We start from the raw sequence: 20770 nt of genomic DNA on the forward strand, positions 1-20770 counted from the left end.
TTGGATTACTGCCATAGCCTACGTACTAATTTCTCTGCCTTTGTGCCCCTAGAGTCTTTCCTCAACATAAACATAAATCAAATCAGGAAAACTCTCCTGTGGCTTCTTATTTCACTTAGTAAAAGCAATGTCCTTATTGAAACTTACAAGGCTATTCTTTCTCCACCTCCCCTCTCATTCTGACCTCATCTCCCACAATTTCCTCCCCACTCTCTCTGCTTCAGTCATACTTGCTTCCTTTCTTTTCCTCAACCACAGCAGCCATACACCTGCCTCAGGGCCTTTGTACCTACTGGCTCCTCAGGTTGTAAAGTTTTCCTTATGGCTTACCCCATTACTTCCTTCAAGTCTCTCTTCTATGCTCCCTCTAGCGGTAAGACTGTATCATTCAAAATGGCACTTCCTTCCCACCTCTTCCTACTCCCAACATTCTCTGGACTCCTCTAGGTCCTATTTTTCTCCTCAGCCCCAATCTGACATTCTCAATATTTACTTATTTGGTTATCTTATATAATAAAAGGGTAATATGCAAATTAACCATAAGGGCAGAATGACTGGAACGACTGGTCGCTGTGACAGGCACTGACCACTAGGGAGCAGATGCTCAATGCAGGAGCTATCCCCTGGTGGTCAGTGTGCTCCCACAAGGGGAGCTCCATTCAGTCATAAGCCGGCTGATAGCTGCGAGCACAGTGGTGGTGGAAGGAGCCTCTCCTGCCTCCGAGGCAGTGCTAAGGGTGCTCCACTGCCACTCCATGCAGGGAGTGGGCCTAAGCCATCAGGTGGACATCCCCCAAGTGGTCCCAGACTGCAAGAGGGCACAGGCCTGGCTGAGGGACCCCCCGAGTGCACAAATTTTTGTGTACCAGGCCTCTAGTTTACTATAAACTCCAAAAGGGCAGAGACCATCTCCACTGCTTACTGTCCTAGCCTCAGCTCTAAGAATAGGCCCAACACATAACAGGCACTCAGTACCTATTTGTTATACACATTAACTTGAAGATGTCCTCCTTGTAAGTTCTGGACCTGAGACTGAGGGCAGAGATGGAAGAGCCATTTTCTAGATACTTACCTTCTGCCTGAGCTACAAACTCCAGTGTGTCCACCTGGGCCTTGCCCTCTTTCTGGAGATTGTAGATTGCACTGGCAGAATACTGCTCCACTTCTCCCGTAGGCTGCAGTTCCAGTTCATATCTAAAGATGCTACAATGCATAGAGAAAGTTGTTAGAGCTTTCCATGACGATGAGAACATCAACAAAGCAACTTAGCCTCAACAGCAACAAAAACACGGTCCTTTTTTTAAATTTTTTTTTTTTTTTAACATTGACTCTTCTCCTTCACTAATGAGGAGCTTTATGGTCCCTTTCAGTCCCTCCAAGAGCTCAAGGAAAGGACAAAGCCCAGGATTCCCAAGGTTTCTGAACAAGTAGAAAAGCAGGAGTTGCTAGTTGTGTGAGCAAAGCTGAGACCAAGCAGTGGAAGTGGGGTAGGGGTTTGAAGAAAAGTTGCTTTTAAGCAAGGCAAAGGCTTTGGACAACAATGGGCTCCAGGAAAGGCCACCCCAATGTATCTGGAGGCTCAGAAACTCAGAGTTAGAAGTAAATTGGAATCTGTGCTGCGATCCCCTTATCTAATGCATAAGGAGAAAGAGGGGGCACCTTCCACAAAGAGATGCTTTTACTACTTATTTATAAATTTATTTATTTAATCCTCATCCAAGGAGTGAGGATATATATTTTTTTAATATATTTTAATTGATTTTGTACAGAGAAGAAGGGAGAGAGCTAGAGAGCTAGAAACATTGATGACAGAGAGTCATCGATCAGCTGCCTCCTGCACACCCCCCACTGGGGATATGCCCGCAACCAAGGTACATGCCCTTGGTTGGAATCGAACCCGGGACCCTTCAGTCCCCTATCCATTGAGCCAAACTGGTCTTGGCAAGGATATTTTTTTATTGATTTTTTTTTTTTTTTTTTTAGATAGAGTGGAAGGGTAGAAAAAGAGGGAGGGAGGGAGGGAGGTAGGGAAGGAGACAGAGAAAGAGAGAGAGAGAGAGAGAGAGAGAGAGAGAGAGAGAGAGAGAGAGAGAGAGAGAGAGAGAGAAAGGAAATATCAATATGATAGAGATATATCCATTGGTGCCTTTCCACTTGTGTGTTGACTGGGAATCGAACCCACCATCATCCAGTTCAGAGGCCGATGTTACAACTACTGACCACATCAGCCAGGGCCAAAGAGATGCTTTGAAAGGAGTGTTTCTCAATGGCCATGGGTGTAGGTCCCTCAGGGAGTGTTTCTCAATGGCTATGGGTGTATGTCCCTTGGGGTGTAGGTCCCTCAGGGTGTAGGTCCCTCAAATAAATAAACTTGGCTATTTATTTTTTGAACTAAGACTTCCCTCAGTGGTCATGACTGCTCACCTTCCAATACTGCCCACTCCTTTCCCCGCTATGGAAGAATCCAGTCCTAGACTCAAAGTTTAGGCAGGAATTTGTTTCCTTCAGGTGTGCCGGGTAGAGGACCACTGTTTTAAATAATTAATAGATGGTGCAAATCCCTGAGGCTTGTGAAACAGGCCTACAACACACAGCATTTTTTCTGTTGCCATGTTAGGTGGCCATAAGGTGGAAGGTAAGCAGATGCTGGGCAAGACATTGAGCATGGCTGACCTGGTGTCTCCGATCAGAGGAAAGTAAGAACTGGTGTTGGAGTAAGTGCCCGTGGTGCAATAGTTCAGGCCAGTGAAGAAAGGCTTACAAGTTGACCAGGAATTCCTGTTCTCCGTTAGAGGTGGAGTCAATTCTTTGATGGCAGAGACCAAATGCATTGTGTTACTAGTGAAGAAAGAAAAATCCCGAGTTATCTCCAAGTCATGGATCGAAATGAACATCGCTGATTCTCTAAGCACAAATGCCCCCTGATCTTGCCCTTTACATCCCCCCTGTCTAAACTCACCTCAAATTCTTTGATTTATTCTGAAACAAATCATAGTAAGAAGAACATCAACAAGGCTAACAAGCACAGTGGCTCTGTGTTTCACTTGTTATCTGCAATCCCCACCACAGCAGGCATGGGGACCCTAATTTTACACAGAAAACAGAGGCTCAGAGGTGTTAAATAACCATTGTTGGGACCTGACCTCAGGAGTGTCCCTTCCTTCTTGTGATGCAGGGGAAGAAGTGCCCTGTGTCTCTTTCATCTGAAACCTCGGTCTCTACTGGCCTTTTTCCATCTGCATTAAACACACACACACACACACACACACACACACACACACACACATACACACACACACACACTCCCAAGGATGATTTCTCTAGAGCTAGTGTTTTTTTCATTCTCAAAACAAACAAATGAATAATGAAAAGTCACAACCTAATAACAATTAGTTAATCAGTAGGTCTTTAGTCTCTAGTAAAATGTGAAAGGTTGGGGAAATTGTAATTATTTAGTGAGTCTAGGCTAGGTTAAAAATAGGCATTCCAGTACCTTCTCTCCCTCTGTCCCCGTAGATCCACTGGGGCCAGAATTATCTCAATTAACTGTTTGGCCTGGCCAAGTCCTGCAGGTACAGACTCCATTCTCTTTCAAACTGGCTAGTCAGAATTAACTGAAGGAATTACCTGACACTGAGCAGCTTGACTGGCCTCTTTGGAGCTGGAATGCTGAACTTCAGATGCCTGAAGCTTAGGCCAACTCGGGCCTCCAAGCCCATCTCATGGAAGAAGTTCGTGTTCATTTGCACCCCATTCCTAGCAAAGTCTGGGATGACGATGCCCATATTTGTCACAAACTCCACAGACACAGAGGGCTTTGCCACCAGTTCCATCTGCATCTTCTGTAAGTCAGAAAATGACCTGTTCAGCCTAGTCCCGTGCAGTCAGATCAAGCCCCCCTCCCCATCCCTGGGCAAACATGTCTGGATAGAGCACACCTCAGCAAACATTACTGTGATTTGTTTGAAGGAAGAAAGCCAAAGTCTCCATTCTCTATTATCCAAGATAACACTGATACCCAGGACGAGAAAGTGCCCAAGTTAACTTTAAGCATAAGATAAAAAGATGACAGGGATCCTCATGTGTTGAAAGAATAGCTGAGTTCTTATGTGACCACCATGCCCCATGGCAGCTAGCGAGGTGGAACCCTAAAGTTTTTCATAAACATGAATGTGGTGATTACACCGATGAGACACTTCACCTTGAACCAGAAACACATTTGAAAGTTGCACAAGGGCATCACCCAGGAGGAAAAGAACAACCGGAGGAAATCAGAAGGTGAACGGACTCTTACATCCTTTACTTCCAGTTTCATCCCAGCCTGGATTCCAGGAGTGATGACTCCAGAGGAGGACACTTGCAGCGGTAACCCGAGTCCAGTGGGAAATTCAAAGGCATTGTCCATGAAGATGTAGTGAAGAAACAAGTCATTCTTTGAACCTTTCTTTAGGGCCTCTGCGATCTGTAGACCCAACAGGGGAGAACCATGAAACGTCAGCCTCCTCGAAGTGGGCTTTGTGAAATGCTCCCTCCCATTAGACAATAATTCTTCTATTGGATCTAGCATAGATTAGCTGAATAGTATAATAAGTAAACATGAATGATTATTGATTTCAACATATTGGGATATAAAATATTGCCCTGGATAGATATCATATCATTTTCAACAGATGATTCTGCAGGCATTTAAGACTTTGCTGTGCCTCAAAGCTTTTGGGATTGAAGTCTCACTGTCTGGCATGGCTTTATTCTGTTTTTTTTTTTTTTTTTTTTTTTTTTTTTTTTTTTTTTTTTTTTTTTTTTGAGTTTAAGCGTAAATGAAGATTTACTCAAAGTACAATATGTTGGGATAAAATGAATTTAAAAATCACTGAGTTTTTGAAACTGAGTTATTGAGATGACATACATATTAGTTTGCTTTGGCTTTTGTTTTTTAAGACATAGCTAGAAAATAACTTGAAATATTTTCTTAAAGCAAATTATTTATTAAATCCTAGGGAGTAAATGTCCATATTTTCTCCTTCTTAATAAATTAATAAAAACTATAGCTCACATTTAGATAATAGGTGAATGTTTGCCAAATATATTCTTACATCATTTCAATATTAAAATAAATCTGTAGCATTATTTTCCAGATGAACAAATGAATGGTCTTAAGAGATTCATCTAACAGTTTAATTTCTAAATGTTACCAATTCCCTGTGATCCAAGAATCTTCTTCACTGAACATCAAGGCAAACTTTGATGGGAGCTCACACACTTTTGCTGGGTTGTGTGGCTAGAATCTGCAGGGAGAGCTAAAAAGAGCACAGGGTAATCTCATCACCCATGATGGGGCCTGACCCACTTACCATTTGGGGGATCCCCTTCAGAATATGGACACCATTCAGGAGCAGCTTTCCCAAGAGCTGGAGGTCTTCGAGCCTGACAAAACCAAGCTCCTCTCCTAAGATGCGGAGGTAGGCTCTGGCTTCTGGGAATTCTTTGGATTTCAAGTCCTTGATCAGCTTCTCAACATTAACCATAATTCCTTTGACCATGTCCTAGGATTTTTAACAACAACATATCTAGTGAGATGTCAGAACTGTCAAACACCTTTAGGTTTCTGACATGGGGCCTGTCTGCTGACCACGAAGGACCTAAATACAAGCAGTCAGGGTCAGGTACAGGGAAGACAATGGAATCAGGCTCTCGTCTCTTCTTTGAAGGACAAAGAGCTTCTTCAAATTGAGATGAACAAAACTAAGGTCTTGTCAGGGACAGCGGTGCTTCCCCACTGTTCTTACTTTGAATAATGAATGCATAGAAAGAGGGATCTCTGCTCTCCAGGATGCTAGGATCTCTATAGCTCCACACAATGAGCAGATCCTCTATCTCTCTCCCCTCCCCTGTTTATGCCCCCTCTCTTTGGTCTACGGAAGAATACTAGGTAGGAGATTCTTGGGAGAACGATTTGCCAAATAAATTGGCCAAAAGTTTGAAAAATACCTGACACTTAACAAGTGTTTCTTAGAGATGAGAATTCCATAGACTGATGCTTAGGCATCTAGAGAGAAAAGAGTGATTGACAGACTCAAAGTATATCAAGGACCCTCAGCCACAAGTGGAGGTGAGTAGATTAGAAAATGGAGGTGGGGCTATCTGTGAGCACCTAGGCATGAATGACCTCCCTGCTTCTCAGATGGAAATGTGTGTGCAAGCTACCTGGGGATCCTATTAAATTGCAGGCTCAGATTCAGTAGATCCCAGTGGGGCTTGGGAACTTGCATTTCTAACAAACTTTGATTTGATGCCAGTGAATGAACCACACTCTGGGCAGCAAAAAGTTAAAGACTAAGAAGCTCCAGATTATACAATCTATTTTCTACTCTGTCAGTGGGGGCTTTGCTAGTTTCAAAGTGAATTTTGCTTTCAATAAGCTATTGCACTGATGTGAGAGCCAAAGAAAGAAGTGAATAATAATGAAAATATGAATTTAAAAATTATTTATAGTATCTGCTTATTGAATAATCAGTATCAGAGCCAGGCACTCGACTTAATGTTCTATATACTTTATCATATTTAGTCTTTAAATAATCTTGTGAAATATGGATTATTATTAGCATTCTGGAGATGTAGAAACAGACAGACATAATATCAAGCAGCATGCCCAAGGTTGCATAGCTTGAAGACAGTGAGGAAAGAATTCAAACCCATGCCCCAGAATTCACACTCTTAGTCAATAGGCTTCAGGGCCTCTAAAAAGTCTGGTTCCTAAGCACTCTACATTGCCAGGAGGCCCATAACAGCAGAAGATACTGGTTCTTACTTTCATAGGACTGATTAATAAAAGTCATAGTTGTCACTTCAGTTAAATAATTTCTTGGTTGCTTTTAGGCTTAGAAAAAGAATGTTTTTGCATTGAGACCCAAAGCTTTCCTTAAGAGAATTCTTAACAAACACATACCTGCTCACGTTTATCATCTTTTTTGAAGCCAAAGTGGTCCACCAGGGTCTCAGAGACACGATCGGGAATTTTACTATCAACCCAGTACAGAGCCTTGTTGACGCTGTCTGGGAAAAATCCTTGCTTCCCAAATAAAGCTTCCAGGGTTGGCTCAAACCCTTTTCCTTCCAAACCAAGCTGAGAAAGAAAACCAGGGAAGAAAAGGCTATCAGGTTTCCTTATTGCATTTCCACCTCCCATTTCCCTCTTTAGGTACATCCAATTAAACAAGCATTTGGTGAATACCGTAAGATAGGAACTGAACTTAGCACACCTCAGGTGTTGAATTATTTAAATCTTAGTAGAACCTTAAAAGATGGGACTTACTACAGTGCCATTTTCCAGAAGAGGCAGCTAAGGTTTAGAAGAGAAAAAATAATTAAATCAAAGGTTCAGAGTTGGGAGGTCTGTCTGACAGCAGACCTCATATACTCCCTTGGATTTTGGGTCCAAGGTCTTTCCTGGGACTTCTGCATTTCCATTCACAATAAGAAGTTATGATTCAGATGACCCCTAGCAGAGAGGCAGGGAGGTGGGAAGAAAAAGGCCTCAAAGTGATCATTCTTGTTCTTCTCCTATTGGCTCATGATCTCTTGACTTTCTATTTATGGTGTAGAACACAATGGACTAGAAAACATGATTCTTCTCAGTCTCACACTTACCTCGAAGAGGTCAGCTGATTCAAGTCCAAAGACAGTGAGGGTCGTTTTCAGCATGCTTTCTTTAGGCAGGTAATTATTTGGATCAAATATAAGATTACTTTCGATTTTGGTTGAGAATGGGGTAAGGGATGGAAGAGAAACGGATTTGGAAAAGTGGTAGTTCCGGGAAAATTTTCTGAAGTCCATGACAGTTGGAAGTTGAGAGTCCTTCAGAGCTTCTTTCACTAACTCTTTCAAACTAGATGAAAAGAAGGAGGATATTTTGAGCTGACACATCATGTAACTTATGCATTGTCTCTCTCACCCCAAGTAAAGATGGATTTCTAATTGTTACCAAATTCATGAGCCCCGAGAGTTTGACTCAGGTCTGCTGTACTTTTGAACAAGTGTTTTTGTTGTTGTTTTTTTTCCAGAAGAAAGAATGCTTTAGAAAGAATAGTCAGTGGCTAAATCCAAATCTAGGTTTGGAATTTCAGCCCTTTGTAACAGGTGGGGGAAAACTACTCTTACTTACCTCTGGACATACAATTCATTTGAGTTTAAGATGTTGGCAATGTGGGAGGCCACAAAGTTCTTCACTTGTTCATTCTGTTCCTCCGGGAGAAGTTGGGTGATTTTGCTAACATCTGACTGAGAAGGGTCCCTCATCAGCATGAGGTAGGCAGCCAGTCGCTTATCCCCTGGAGCGGCACCATCCAGGAAAGTCTGAAGGAGGACTTCCCTGACCTGAACCCAAAAGAGGAGATTGTTACTACTGTCCTTTGGTTGACACAGAACAAGCCTGGCAAACAGTCGGCATGATCTGTAAGCAATTTATAATGTGTAAGCCAAATTTCTCTTTAATAACTCTCCTAATGCTGGTACTGAATCTTCTTGCTAGTGTTTTCCAGAGCAACCAGCTCAAGGAGGGGTTCTCAGAAGATTCCTATTAAATGCATGTCAAATTCGATTTCATTAAAATATGCAAGTTATGGCCAAGCTATGACTTGTTGGAGACTTGCCACTAACTGAAAATAAAGTTGTTTTTAATATAAATTATTATATTTCAATATGAGGGTAAAGGTAGAAAGGAATAGTGAGAGTTGGGGCTAATCAACAAGGTAGAATCCAAAGATATGGAGCCAATGCTATCTAAGATGGCTGTAGGTTGCCTATCCTAGATTGGGGAAAATCAGGTCTATTTTCCTAAGATAAGAGTTCAATCTGGTAGGAGGACAGCATGTAATGAACATTTCAAACCCTGCATTCTGGAGCAGCAGCAAGGTCAAATATTTCTCTCGTGTTCACATACTGCCAGGCAGTCAAGTCAATAGGCTTGCTGAAAGTTTACAATTAGAAAGCAGTAGAATTAAGACCATAGAATGATGATATTAAGGCATGCATTCCAAATCCTTGTCAGTCTGAATAATGTTCAGTGTAAGACCTCCTCTGTGGACCTTACCTCGTCTTTATTTTCCATCTTCCGCAAGGCTTGGATAGCAGCCTTCTGAATCAGCAGGGATGGCGCTGTACTTTTGACACATTGCAAGACTGAAGATGTGAGTCTTGGGGTGATCTTCTGGAGGATTCCGCCAATGTTTCCAATGACCTGCATTGAAAAGCAAACAGAGGGAATCAGGATGCAGGAGAAGGAAGAGGTGGCCATGAAAAGGGCTTCTGAAATGATGCATATTACAGAAAAGATAGAAGTACCCTCAGACTCAAGTAGGTGCGATCTTCGTTCCCAGTGCAGTCATCTTGAATCTGCTCCACCAGGTAATCAGCAATGTCCATCAGCTCTTGAGTTGCTGTAGGGTGTGTCTTATGATAGCTACAAAGTAAGAGTTATGACTCAGCAAGCATGACTAGGTTTATCTCAAAATCCAAACTGTGTTTGCCGATTTCTTATTTCAAGTCACTACTCTCAAAAAGACCAAGGGGAAAAACAAGGGTGAGCATTAGAGTCTGAAAGTAGAAGAAGGGGTATACTCTTAATATAGAGATGTGGGTGTTCCTCAGCTCTTAGGAGGAGAACCAAGGGAAAACTCACTTGTGGATCACATGACTCAGAGCATAGAAAGTAGCCCGGCTCTGCTGCTCCTTTGCTGTGATAAAGATCTCCTGCAGCCTCTGGACTGAGGGTCCTGGGATCAGGGCCACCAAATAGGTCACAACATCTATCAGAAGTGGGTTGGCTTTCTCATTTCTCAGCCACTGGAGGATGTGAGTGTAACACTGGGGCTGTCCGCATTGAATCAGGGCTTGCAAAGTGATGGGGCTGAGGAGGAAAGGACAGAGACAGTTACATAGGTCACCTTCAAGGCAGCTAAAATCTCCTTGGCCCATGGTATTCCTTCTGCCCTTATTTCCCTTATTCACTGTCCAAACCCAACCTAGTTCAAAATCCAACTCAGAACCATTACCCCAAGGACCAGGAAGTCTTCCCTCTGAGCATTTTCCACCGAAGAGGCATTGTGCACCACGTCTGAAGAAGGACCTCTGGTCTTATAACTCAAAGAGCACTGTTACCACTGCCCTTTGGCCAGGACACAGAACATGCCAAGAAAATATTGGCATGGCCTCATCTCATGCCTCACTTTCTTCTCTGACCTTCACAGCACTAAGAGCCAGTGGCTTGAAGTACACAGAAACCACAGTATTACTTTGTTTCTTTGTTTGCCTAAGTTCTCTCCCCACTTAGAGGCTTCCAAAAGGCTAGACTTCTTTGTCTCTGAAACCTCCCAGGGTAACAACAAGGAACGAGAAGATACTCATCAAAATGTGGGAAATATTTCCTTCTTATTTAAAAACACACACATATCTTAGATGCAACATGTGTATGTACGTGTGTGTTCCCCATGGAACTCTAGGCAGCTTAGCTGCTCTTTCTCTATCCAGCGAACATGAACTGATAGACTAATAGACTAGCTGGGTCAATATCTTAATGGTTCCTGAGATTCGGTTTGGCCAACATCTAGCTCTGCCATAGGTGTATAAGGTGTATGAAAGTCTGAGCTGCCACCATTGAAGAAATACCTGGACACCTCGACCAGCTTTGGCAAGAGGGATGAGACCGCCTCATTGTTGAGGCCTCGCAGCTCAGTGACCAGTTTACTGAAGAGCTTAGCTCTCTGGGCATTCTGCTCGGAGGCGTGCAGTTTTTGAAGTTCCTGGAGGGTCTTGACAATGGCCTCGGCCTGCTTTGGTGGTGATGTAGACTTGGTGGTCTCAAAGGTAAGACCCACCTCCTCGGTACCTGGAAGGAGGAAAGTGTCAAAGGAACCCTTGCTTACTTCTACAGCTCAATCCTATCTAGGTCTACTGGAAACTGGGAATCAGCAAAGGGGCGAAGAAAAGAAAACTATCCTGTATCGATGCCTACTATGTGTCTGGCTCTGTGCTAGGCACGTGACTTCAAGGTTTTCACTGAGTCATCACACTATCCCCGTGAGTGAGTAATACTACTCAACTTAAAGATAAGGTAACTAAGATCCATATTGGAGTGTCTTGCCTCGTCCAAGCCCTCTCTGGATGTAAGAGGCAGAGCTGAAATTGAATCCAGGCTTATTTGAATGTGGCAGCAGATGACCTCTCTGCCCACAAGAACCCCTGAGTAGGTGCTGCTGCTAATATGGCTACAGCTAAGGCGAGAGCTGAGGCTCACCCATTATTTCTTCCAGTTGAATCTAACAGCATCTTGTTAGGGAGGGGAGGACCTTTTGTGTCCCTCCCGGTATTCTGCTCTGACCTGCTAGGGAGGATGTGTGTGTGTATGTGTGTAATGCATAAGACAGATTTAAATACAAGACAAACGCAGGGCTAGAGTTGGATTAGAGATTTCTGAAGTTCCTACCAGCTCCAAAGACTGACTCCTGACTTTGAAGGCCCTCTGCCACTTGCCCTGGGTTCAAGGCCTTATCACAGGGTGTATGAGGTTGTCAGATCTATGAAAGTTAGACTTAGGAGGTCAGTTGCCTACTTATAAAAACCTAGGTAGCTTTGGGAAACTTCTCCCTTCCCTGAATGTCATTGTCACTCTCATGTTCTCAGATGAACATGCTTTCTCACTACAGTATCCCCAGCTAAAAATCCAGAGCCCACTTACCTTTTTAGTCAGCAGAAGTTTCCTGGGCCCCAGCAAAGAGCTAAGCTATGACATGTCGACTATGTTGGGAAGATTTCCCAGCCCCAGCAAACATGTGGGTATAAAATCTTACCTTCATCAAAGAAGCGGCTATTGATCTTAGGTGTGTCTTCAAGTTTCAAAGTCTGTGTAACCTGTGCCATCATCCCATACTTGTTCCTGGAAATAAAGGAAAGACAGCAGGTAACAAGGGATGGCTTGCTCCCTAGAGCAACTTTTCATGTTGAATGTTATCCCTGCCTCCACTTCTACCTAAGTCCTGCCCATCTTTTAAACCATAGTTAAATCCAAACATCCTGACCCTCCTAATAAATAGGACCCACCTCCTCCTGGTCACACTAGCTATCTTTCTATCGAAGGGCATATGCATCTTATACCTTCAACCAGTTTGGAGTGTCTGGAGAGTAAACGACTAAGTCTGTGCCTCAAAAATTCCTTGGTCTCTCCCACCACACAGTGCCAAGAATGTAAGTTATTCAATAAACATTAGTTGATTGACCAATTTTCAAAATGGAGTTGGATACATAGGTCTCCAGTCTAAATTCCAAATCCTCCACAAAGTCTTTCTAACCAGTCAGACTGCAATGATCCTGGATTTTCCTGACCTATAACCCTTAAAATCTGGGTCTCAGTTTTTGCAAAATGTCTAAGATTTTCCCCAACAAATCAACTGTTAGCTTGAAAAGGGGTCAGGGATGGGCTCTGCTTTGTACCTCTTCACAGCCTAGCCTGGAAGAGGGAAGCTGAGAAGCATTCAGCTCACACTGACCCCATCACTGATAAACCAGGGGTGCAGCAGGTAACCTACTCATGGGATAAAGGCAGGAACAGGTGTTGTTCCTGGCAGGTGGCTTCTGACACATGCTTCCTCTTGGGGTCCAGGGTGTACTGGCAGGACTGGCTGCTGCTGATCTGAGTTGACAAGGGTCGGGTCTGTGAATGAGATGAGGGAAAAGCATTTAATAAGTCTCTTCTTATTCTGCCCCATAGGACATCTCATCCTACACAAAGAATATACAGCCTGGCATGGTACACATACCTGCCCCACCACACATTAGTACTTCACACACTATGCTCCCCATGTTTCCTTTGCCTGGAAGCCCATCCTTGTGTCTCTTCCATTGATGCATCCTTTGTATCTTTTAGTCTCAAGGTCCATATCCTCTGTGAAACTTAGCTAATGATGTTCACCCATCATTTCTCCTAACTGGTTTTACCAGCTGCTTTGCCCAAAGAGCTAGGTGACTAGTGCTTTCCCCTTTGTGGTCAGGCCCAGGACTGCTTGTCTGGCCTGTTCAGTTCATCACTGTATCATCTTTGTCCTCTGTCGACATGCATATGAACCATATTCCTGCACTAGACTGAAAACACCTTGAGGACAAGGTCCACATTCACCTGCCACTGACCCTCCGTCTGTGCAGCCCAGAGTGGGGCTGAGCACACAGTAGCTTCTTAGGAAAAAACAACAGACACCAGTGCACTGGCCTTTTTTTGGCTATGGCCCTGTGTTCACCAGACTCCCTGTTTTCTGGTCCAAGGACAGTGACCAGAAGCATTGCCAGGCATGGCATGATTACTCAAGTCCTTCATGTTTACTAAGTGAAGCTGTGATTCATGTCCAGGAGACATTATAAGCATTAGGTAAGCTCAGGTAATGAGGTGATACATGACCTTTGCTAAGAATAATCAGAGGTTAGTACCGACGGCGTGTCCCAGGCAGGAGACAGAGGGGCCAGGCATGGATCAGGGTCATACACGGAATGAAAAGACAGGACCCTGGAGTGCTTTCAGCCATGCCACCCCATGGGAGTTAGGGGGAGAGAAGAGCAGAACCCAGGTCTTCTTGGAGGTTAGAGGCTTAGAACTTCGGACATCCAGCCCTTGCACAGGAAGGAACCGTATGTGGCTTGCTCGCCTACACTGGGTCTTGGTGCCTTCTCAGAGATGGCTAGCCATTACTCTCAAGTGATGGCAGAAGATTTGGTGCCAATGACAGAATGACAGCAAAAAGGACAGAGTTCAGGACTGTAAGTCAGACACCTGATTCGAGTGCTGGATCAACTCATAATAGGCCATGTGGCCTTGGGCAGCCCTCCTATGTGGCCCTCAGTTTCCCACTGTAGTCTATAAGAAGAGGAGGCTGGGCAGGTCCTTCTCTGAGATCCCTCCTAGCTCTACATTCCAGAAGTTTACTACCAAAGGGGATAGTGTGAGGAGCAATGGTGATGTGAGACTTACCAAGCCTTTGATCAAAGCCAGTGGGCTCACTCCTGTGCTGACGGGCTGGAAGTGGTCACACTTCTCCAGGTTTCTCTCGATGGAAACTTCTGTTGCCACGTTCCCCTTCCTCGCTTTCACGGTAAAGTCACTGGAACAGTTTCCATACACAGTATCCTATGAGAGCAGAAGATACAACAGACACATTCCATGTGGGAACATATCCTTAGGTGCTTTGGAAAGGGCTGGGAAAGGAGCTGGAAGAAAAGGTAGGAATGACATGGATTTGGAGGGACCTTTCTCCTCCCAGGCAAAGCGTGGGCATAGCAGAGAGTGAGGACCTGGGGAAGGGGGTTTTGATTCCGAGGCACAGTGGGCTGGCCCCCTAGGACCCAGCCGACTCCAACTTTATGCTCTGTGCTCTCAGGACATTTTCTCCTCTGCTCATTAACGACGTGTTCCAATCTGCCTTGGGTTGTACTGTTCTGGTTCTCCCCCCAGACCCCAGGAAGGCCTCAAGGAAAGGTCTCTGCAGGATGCAGCTCTGTAATTCTCCAATCGTAGTACAGCCTAGAACCCAGAACCCAGAACCCAGCAAGGGCTCAGAAATGGTCCTGGGGCTGAAGGAAATGGAATTCTCTCAGATCGAAACCTTGAATTCTTAAACAAGGCTGGCAACCGGTTCAACACAGAGGCCTCGCCGTGCTGCACCTGGTGGGACTAGAACATAACCCAACAAAGGAGTAGGGTGGCCAGGGGTCCCCAGGAACTGCTGTGAAATGAGATCTGCTCGGGCCGATCTGACAGTTAGCCCGGAGGAGAGGAAAGCAGTGGGCACTGGAGTTTCACACGGACGTAGGGCCTCCCATGCAACTAATAGCTAAGTCAACACCCCACTTCATGTGGACAGTGGGACCAGCTCAGACATGGGGAGATGCGGTCCAAGGGCCATTCTTATCAGCTTTCTAAATTCTCACCAGGAACAACACTTGCTTGTCCTCTTCCGTTTCCGAGGGAACCAGGAGGGCGGAAATGATGCCTCTCTTGATGTTCAGGATATGTTTGGGCTCCTCCTTGTCTGGATAAAGCAAAACCTGTTTCCCTTCAGGAGTGGCCAGCCTCAGCTCGAACCTGTCCGAGAAAGAGAGAGAGAGAGAGAGAGAGAGAGAGAGAGAGAGAGAGAGAGAGAGAGAGAGAGAGAGAGATCACAGAAGTGTCCTTTTTACAGCAGGAGCCTGTCGGACATAAGCTGGGTGGCTTTGCAGCCTTTTTAACATTTTTTTTTTACTTTTGTTTTTCTTCTTACATCTTTTCTTTAGAAATAGATTCCTACCTTTTAAGAAGGTATACAAGTATGTGTATATGATAGCATTCTTTTCTTTCTTTTCATTTAATGCTGGCTCACCTGTCCCCTCTCTGCTCCACCCTCATCTCTGCTGCCATCCCTCCCCACTCAGACAGTCCTAGTAGAAGTGTGGGTATAAACATCTGCACAGAAAGAGTGCCTCAGCGCTTATTTTGTGCAAATGGCTTCGCACTCTGCACATCCTTCTCGATTTCCCTTTCTTCAATTCTCCTCCACGAAAACCCTTCTGCGTCAGTTGGTAGAGCCCTAACAGATTCTTTCTAAGAAACTGCAAAACACCGAATTCTATGCTTATATAGAATTATTACAATATTATTATTATTATTATTATTATTATTATTCAGACATTCACCTATTTAATGGCATTCATTTTCTCTCTGGGTTTTTTTTTTCTACCTGAACATCACTGAAATGAACATCCTTATGTCTATATCTCCACACATTACTGCTTTTCTTTTCATAGACTGGAATCCTGCAGTGCAAAACTGCTGTGCCGAAGACTATTGTATTTTTAATTGTAATAGATATTGACTAATGGTTCTCATTCCATCAACAATGCATGGAAGTACACTTTTCCTCACAGACCTACCAGCAACAGGTGCTGCATCTGCTTCACATTTTTGTCATCTTATGAGTATAAGGGGATACAGATCCTAGGACATCAGTTGAATTTCCTGATTGCTAGGCCATTTGAGCTCCTTTTCATGCACTTGTTGGACTTTCACTCTGTGACAGGGTCTCAGGCCATGGCCGGGCCTTCATTCTCAGGGCATTGCCTTTGGGAGCTGTCACACCTGCTCTAGTTCAGTCAGGAGGAGAAGGAGCACAGGCACGTCTTCCCCAGCTCTCGCTCCCACAGAAAGTTCCAGACACTGCGAGGCAGGCCTGCGAAGCCTTGAGGTGGTCAAGGGCAGGAGTCCCTTTTGTTTGGAGGAGGGTAAGGACCAACACGTAACTCCTGCTCACTCCCTTCCATCACTGTACCTGCTCCCTCATCTACAGCTAAGTCTCAGGTCACACAAGGTGCATTGATGAGAGATATCATAATAGCAGCGTCAAGGCCTTCTCTGCCAACCGGAAGATGGGAAGGGAGTTTCCATGCTACTGAAGCCATGAGTCTATGACTGCCTGTATTTCCACACTTACAGGAATTTACAAACAATGATTGGAAGATGAGGAGGAGCAACTTTCAAAGTATCTAGCAACTGGTACCAGCTGGCCACGATCAGTCAGAAGCGGTGCCAGCAGTGGAGCACAGGACTGAACCGGTTGGGGTGTCCTAGCAGAGGCTCAGGCCTGCACCCCCCCCGGACTCCTTGAAGCCAGGCCTGGACCCCCTGCAGACCAGCCCTTGCCTAGTCCTGCTGGGACCCTCCCTGGAGACCGCCATGCACCCACTCTTGCTTAATTCCTTAAACAAGAATTTCCATGTCTAAACAAACCATCTCAGCTTTATTATCTCAAGCAGTTTAAGCATGAGATCTTTAAGAAACTCATTTAAATAACAATTAGGGGACCATCATAAGGGGAAGGTAAACAATACTTTTCTCTATTGGACTGTTAAGAACACTCAGCAATTCCCTGATCCATGGTGGATATCAAATACAAATACCTTCATATATGTGCTTACTGTGAGCACACACATTCATACCTCAGTGGACACACACACACACACACACACACCCTAACCCGCAACACAACACCGGAAGCTCACGAGCTGGAATGCACAGGCCAGCACTTACTTGGCCATGGCCGCAGAAAACTCCTCTGAGCTCTTGGACTTCTTCAGCAAGGCCTGGCCCTCGGGGCTGAAGCCATACGCCTCTTTCAGGGTGCACTGGCTTGTCTTCAGGATGAAGCTGCAGAGTTGGGGGACCTCCAGCTCGACCTAGAAGACAGAGGAGCGGCACCTTAAGACCCTCCATCAAGAAGGTGAGATACCCCAGCCCCACCCCCGAGGCTCAGGGCTTCCTCTCTAATCGGACACCAAGAGGAATGCTGTTGGGGAACAGGACATCTTCTCCCCAACACCGCAGGTGTCCTTAACAGGCCTCAGGAGCTCTCCTGAATCAACCTAGACATAGTCCTACTTAAAATTTTTTTTTTTTTTTAAATTCATTTCAGAGGGAAAGGGAGAGAGAGGGGGGGATTGAAACATCAAAACTGAGAGAGAATCATTGATCAGCTGCCTCTTACATATCTGCTACAGGAGATAGAGCCCGCAACCCGGGCAAGTGCCCTGACCAGGAATTAAACTGTGACCTCCTGGTTATAGGTCGAGGCTCAACCACTGAGCCATACCAGCCAGGCCTCTTTTTGATCTTTTGTGTTCTGGGGTACCAAGTCTCTAAGCTTGCCCTCATGCATGTCAAGGAGGATGTCTTTTACTGGTTCTAGAAGTGGTCACTTAAGCTATAAAGGGGTACGACTGGTTAGAAGACATGTAGCCTTAGGAGTGTGAGTTAATAAGAAAAACAGGAAGGGGGAGGAGGGCTTCCATTGGGTTTAATAGCAAAGGTGTGCTTAAAAGTCACACACACACACACACACACACACACACACACACACAAAAGAAAAATCAGAAAAATCAAACCCGTTCATATCTCTTAGGAACCATTCAAGCCTTCACATCTAGCTGGATTTAAATAGCTCCCTACTTGTTACCCAGAACTGTTAAAAAACATGCCATATGGTGGGTGGGATCCCTATTTGCACTATCTAACATGGGAGACACCAGCTGGGCGTGGCCTTCGGGCCCTTGAAATGTGGCTGGTGGGACTAATAAACAGAAGTCTTACTTTTATTTCATTGAAATGGTTACATGTGACTAATGGCTACCTTATTTGACCACAGACGATGGGGCCTTAGAAAGAAGACTCCCTGAACCCCCATAGTGGCTCTTAGCTTTGTCCCATACCAACACGCATGAGTGTGCTCAGCCTCAATACAAAAAGTCTGACTTGAGAACCAACTTCATGCTTCCCTTTCCCCCCCTTTCCCATTTGTTTTTAGTAAAAGATGCTATTTGACTGAGATGATCAACACCGCCTTTCAGAATGCTCTCCCGAGATGTCCACTCCCCTTGCTCACCCACCAGACCTCTCTCGTCATGTTCAATTACAATGACATCTTAGAAGCTGGTGGGAAAATAAATACGGTTGGCATTTTTTGGGGGGGGAGGAGGGGGTGCAGACAACTTCTCAGCAAAGTGGCTTTCACACTGAGGGCCAGCTCCCAGCCCTTTGAGATCATAAACGTCTTGGCATGAGCTGGGTTTGCTCAGCTGTGGGCTATGGGTCCTCCAGTGCCTTCCTCCCTCACACCCTCCCCTTCCTACCTTGCAGTTGATCTTGGTGACACTCCTTGAATCAGTAGACGTGGGGGCGCCACTGGAACTCTCGGCTTCATAGCTGTACACGTACTTCCTGAGGTGCTTGAATCGAGTTGTGCCTTCTAAAATGAGGAGAGATCAGTCAGCCATGCAGCAGAAATAACTCTCCTCAGAGTCAGTTCTGGGCAGAGAATGGCAGTGGCATAGATACTTTTTAAAAAGGTAATTAAACTCAAATTATTTTTAGTTGACTTTGTATTATGCCGAATTTTCCCTTTATCAATTTAATGTCTCCACCATGTTTTGCTGAGGATAACATTTCAATTAGCTAGATTTCCTTGAATATGTCACTTGAGATACAAGGAGGTTATTTTCAAGTGGTGGGGCTCAGAAAATCGTTAGGAGAGACTGGAAAATTAAGAGGACAACATAAAGCAGAGATCTCTAATGCCGTGTCAGCTAGAAAACAGCACAATCCTGTGGCGCTTTCTTGGTTTTCCTAAATACCAGAGATGATGCTCATTAAGCATTAGGGGTATCTGGCTGAGTGGAGAAACACCTGAATGTTGCCATTGAGCTTGAGAGGAATTTACTGAACAATTTGAGAAAAAAGGGACATTTGAGACAGCTGCAGTGATGGCAGATTTCCACCAGATGGCAGTGCTTCCCCATCAGAGGCCAGCCTCCTGCTCTCAGAAGAACACAGGGTACCAAAGCAAGGCCAGCTCCCTTGACCCTTAGGGGTCAGGTAAACACAAAGGGGATCTGGGTCACTGCACAAAGGTTAAAGTCAGCGTTTATTCACAGTCATGTGCCTGGAATCAATGATTAGCCACTGACAAACAGGATGGTGATGTCCCAAAATGTCCAGGGGTCAACAGAGTGACATTCTTTTCCCCACCCCACCCACCCCTGGCTAGGATAGGCAGATAGGATAGGGAGAAAGGAGCTGAGACCCCTTGGGGTGGGCAGAGGCCCAAGGAATGGCTCCTTGGGCTCAGTGCAGCATCCTGGCATCTTGATGTGCAGGTGGGTGCGTGGGTGGGGGTTTGGGGTGCCCTTCCATGCCCAGTGGGGAAGCGCCTTACTTGCACAGCTCGGGTTGGCATTTTCCAGCACTTCGTCCTCTGTAAGAAATGGAGAAGGAGAGCTGTCGGTTTTCCCTGTCTTCCAGTGGGCCCTGGGGTCTTATAGGGAGGACCTCTGCACACACAGCACCTTTCTCTTTTAGGAGGAAGCAGGTTCTGGAGAACCATCTTCCCAGCCCCTCCATCCCCTGTCCCTAGGCCTTCCCCCACCCACCAGGCCCTGGCTCCTGGCCTTAGATGTGACTGCCCTCCCTCTGACCCAGGTCTGAGCTGCTCCAGCAGGTCTGAGTCACCTCTCCTGCCACTGGCTTTTTGCCCCTCTGTCTGGGTTCTTGGACACCCTGGATGCTGTGGCCCAGCAGGGTAGGCGGGTAGGAGGCCATGGCACTCACCTGACTGGGCACCTGCTGTGATCATCAACAGCAGCAGCGCCAGCAGCGCTGGGCCTGATGGGCCCATGGCCGACCTGGGCCTGCTCCTTCTTGGCACCTCGCAGGCTGGGCCTGGCCTCAGGACGTTGCTGGTTCCACACGCAGGGGTACACGCAGGCAGGTCTCCGCACTGAATGAGAAGGTGAGAATGCGCTCCCTGAGTCGGCACCCTATTTATATGAGGCCACCCGCCCCGCTTTCGGAACGCCCAGAGAACTGCAGAAGGTCCAAAGGGCGGCCCCCGGGCCTGTTTGCTTTTCCAGGGCTCCTCTCAGAACCCGAGGAGGGGCCTGCGGCCAGGGGGCTCAGCTGGGACCCAGACAGAGCCACACCGCCTTTCCTCTGGCTGGCTGGTCCTCTCCTGGGAGGGGGGGTCTCAGAGGGTGAGGCCATGGGGACAGTGGGCTGGCATCTGAGAAGCCTGCCTGGCCCAGCAGGGCCTTCAGATGGCCAGGCACTGGGGCCAACCCACCCCAGCTCCCTGGTCCCCTGGGGAGCCAGCCCTTCACAGCGTGTTGGAGGAGACATTTTTCTCTCCATTCTTTCCCATTTGGGTGGATATTGGGT

At 45.8% G+C, this 20770-nt stretch overlaps 1 protein-coding gene across 2 annotated transcripts in view; it reads right to left on the bottom strand.

Annotated features, from left to right (window-relative positions):
• APOB (apolipoprotein B) overlaps nt 1-20366 on the bottom strand; it is a 37840-nt gene extending 17474 nt beyond the window's left edge. Inside the window, exons 1-20 of one of the 2 annotated variants that reach the window (XM_036434702.2) lie at nt 20165-20366; nt 19773-19811; nt 18691-18806; nt 17096-17241; nt 14965-15118; nt 14009-14164; nt 12579-12703; nt 11844-11929; nt 10663-10882; nt 9677-9904; nt 9340-9457; nt 9089-9235; nt 8162-8373; nt 7648-7885; nt 6947-7123; nt 5352-5543; nt 4295-4462; nt 3628-3842; nt 2674-2838; nt 1073-1194 (exon numbers count right to left, since the gene is read on the bottom strand). In XM_036434702.2, coding sequence (XP_036290595.1) covers nt 1073-1194; nt 2674-2838; nt 3628-3842; nt 4295-4462; nt 5352-5543; nt 6947-7123; nt 7648-7885; nt 8162-8373; nt 9089-9235; nt 9340-9457; nt 9677-9904; nt 10663-10882; nt 11844-11929; nt 12579-12703; nt 14009-14164; nt 14965-15118; nt 17096-17241; nt 18691-18806; nt 19773-19811; nt 20165-20231 — 3091 coding nt within the window. In that variant the 5' untranslated portion in view covers nt 20232-20366. Of the gene's footprint in view, nt 1-1072; nt 1204-2673; nt 2839-3627; nt 3843-4294; nt 4463-5351; nt 5544-6946; nt 7124-7647; nt 7886-8161; nt 8374-9088; nt 9236-9339; nt 9458-9676; nt 9905-10662; nt 10883-11843; nt 11930-12578; nt 12704-14008; nt 14165-14964; nt 15119-17095; nt 17242-18690; nt 18807-19772; nt 19812-20164 lie in introns of both variants that reach the window. The other variant, XM_045580498.1, reaches the window with a different exon arrangement.
• Between the last annotated feature and the right edge of the window lie 404 nt (nt 20367-20770).

Source organism: Pipistrellus kuhlii, unplaced genomic scaffold (genome assembly GCF_014108245.1).
Source record: "Pipistrellus kuhlii isolate mPipKuh1 unplaced genomic scaffold, mPipKuh1.p scaffold_m20_p_13, whole genome shotgun sequence".
NCBI lineage: Eukaryota > Metazoa > Chordata > Mammalia > Chiroptera > Vespertilionidae > Pipistrellus > Pipistrellus kuhlii.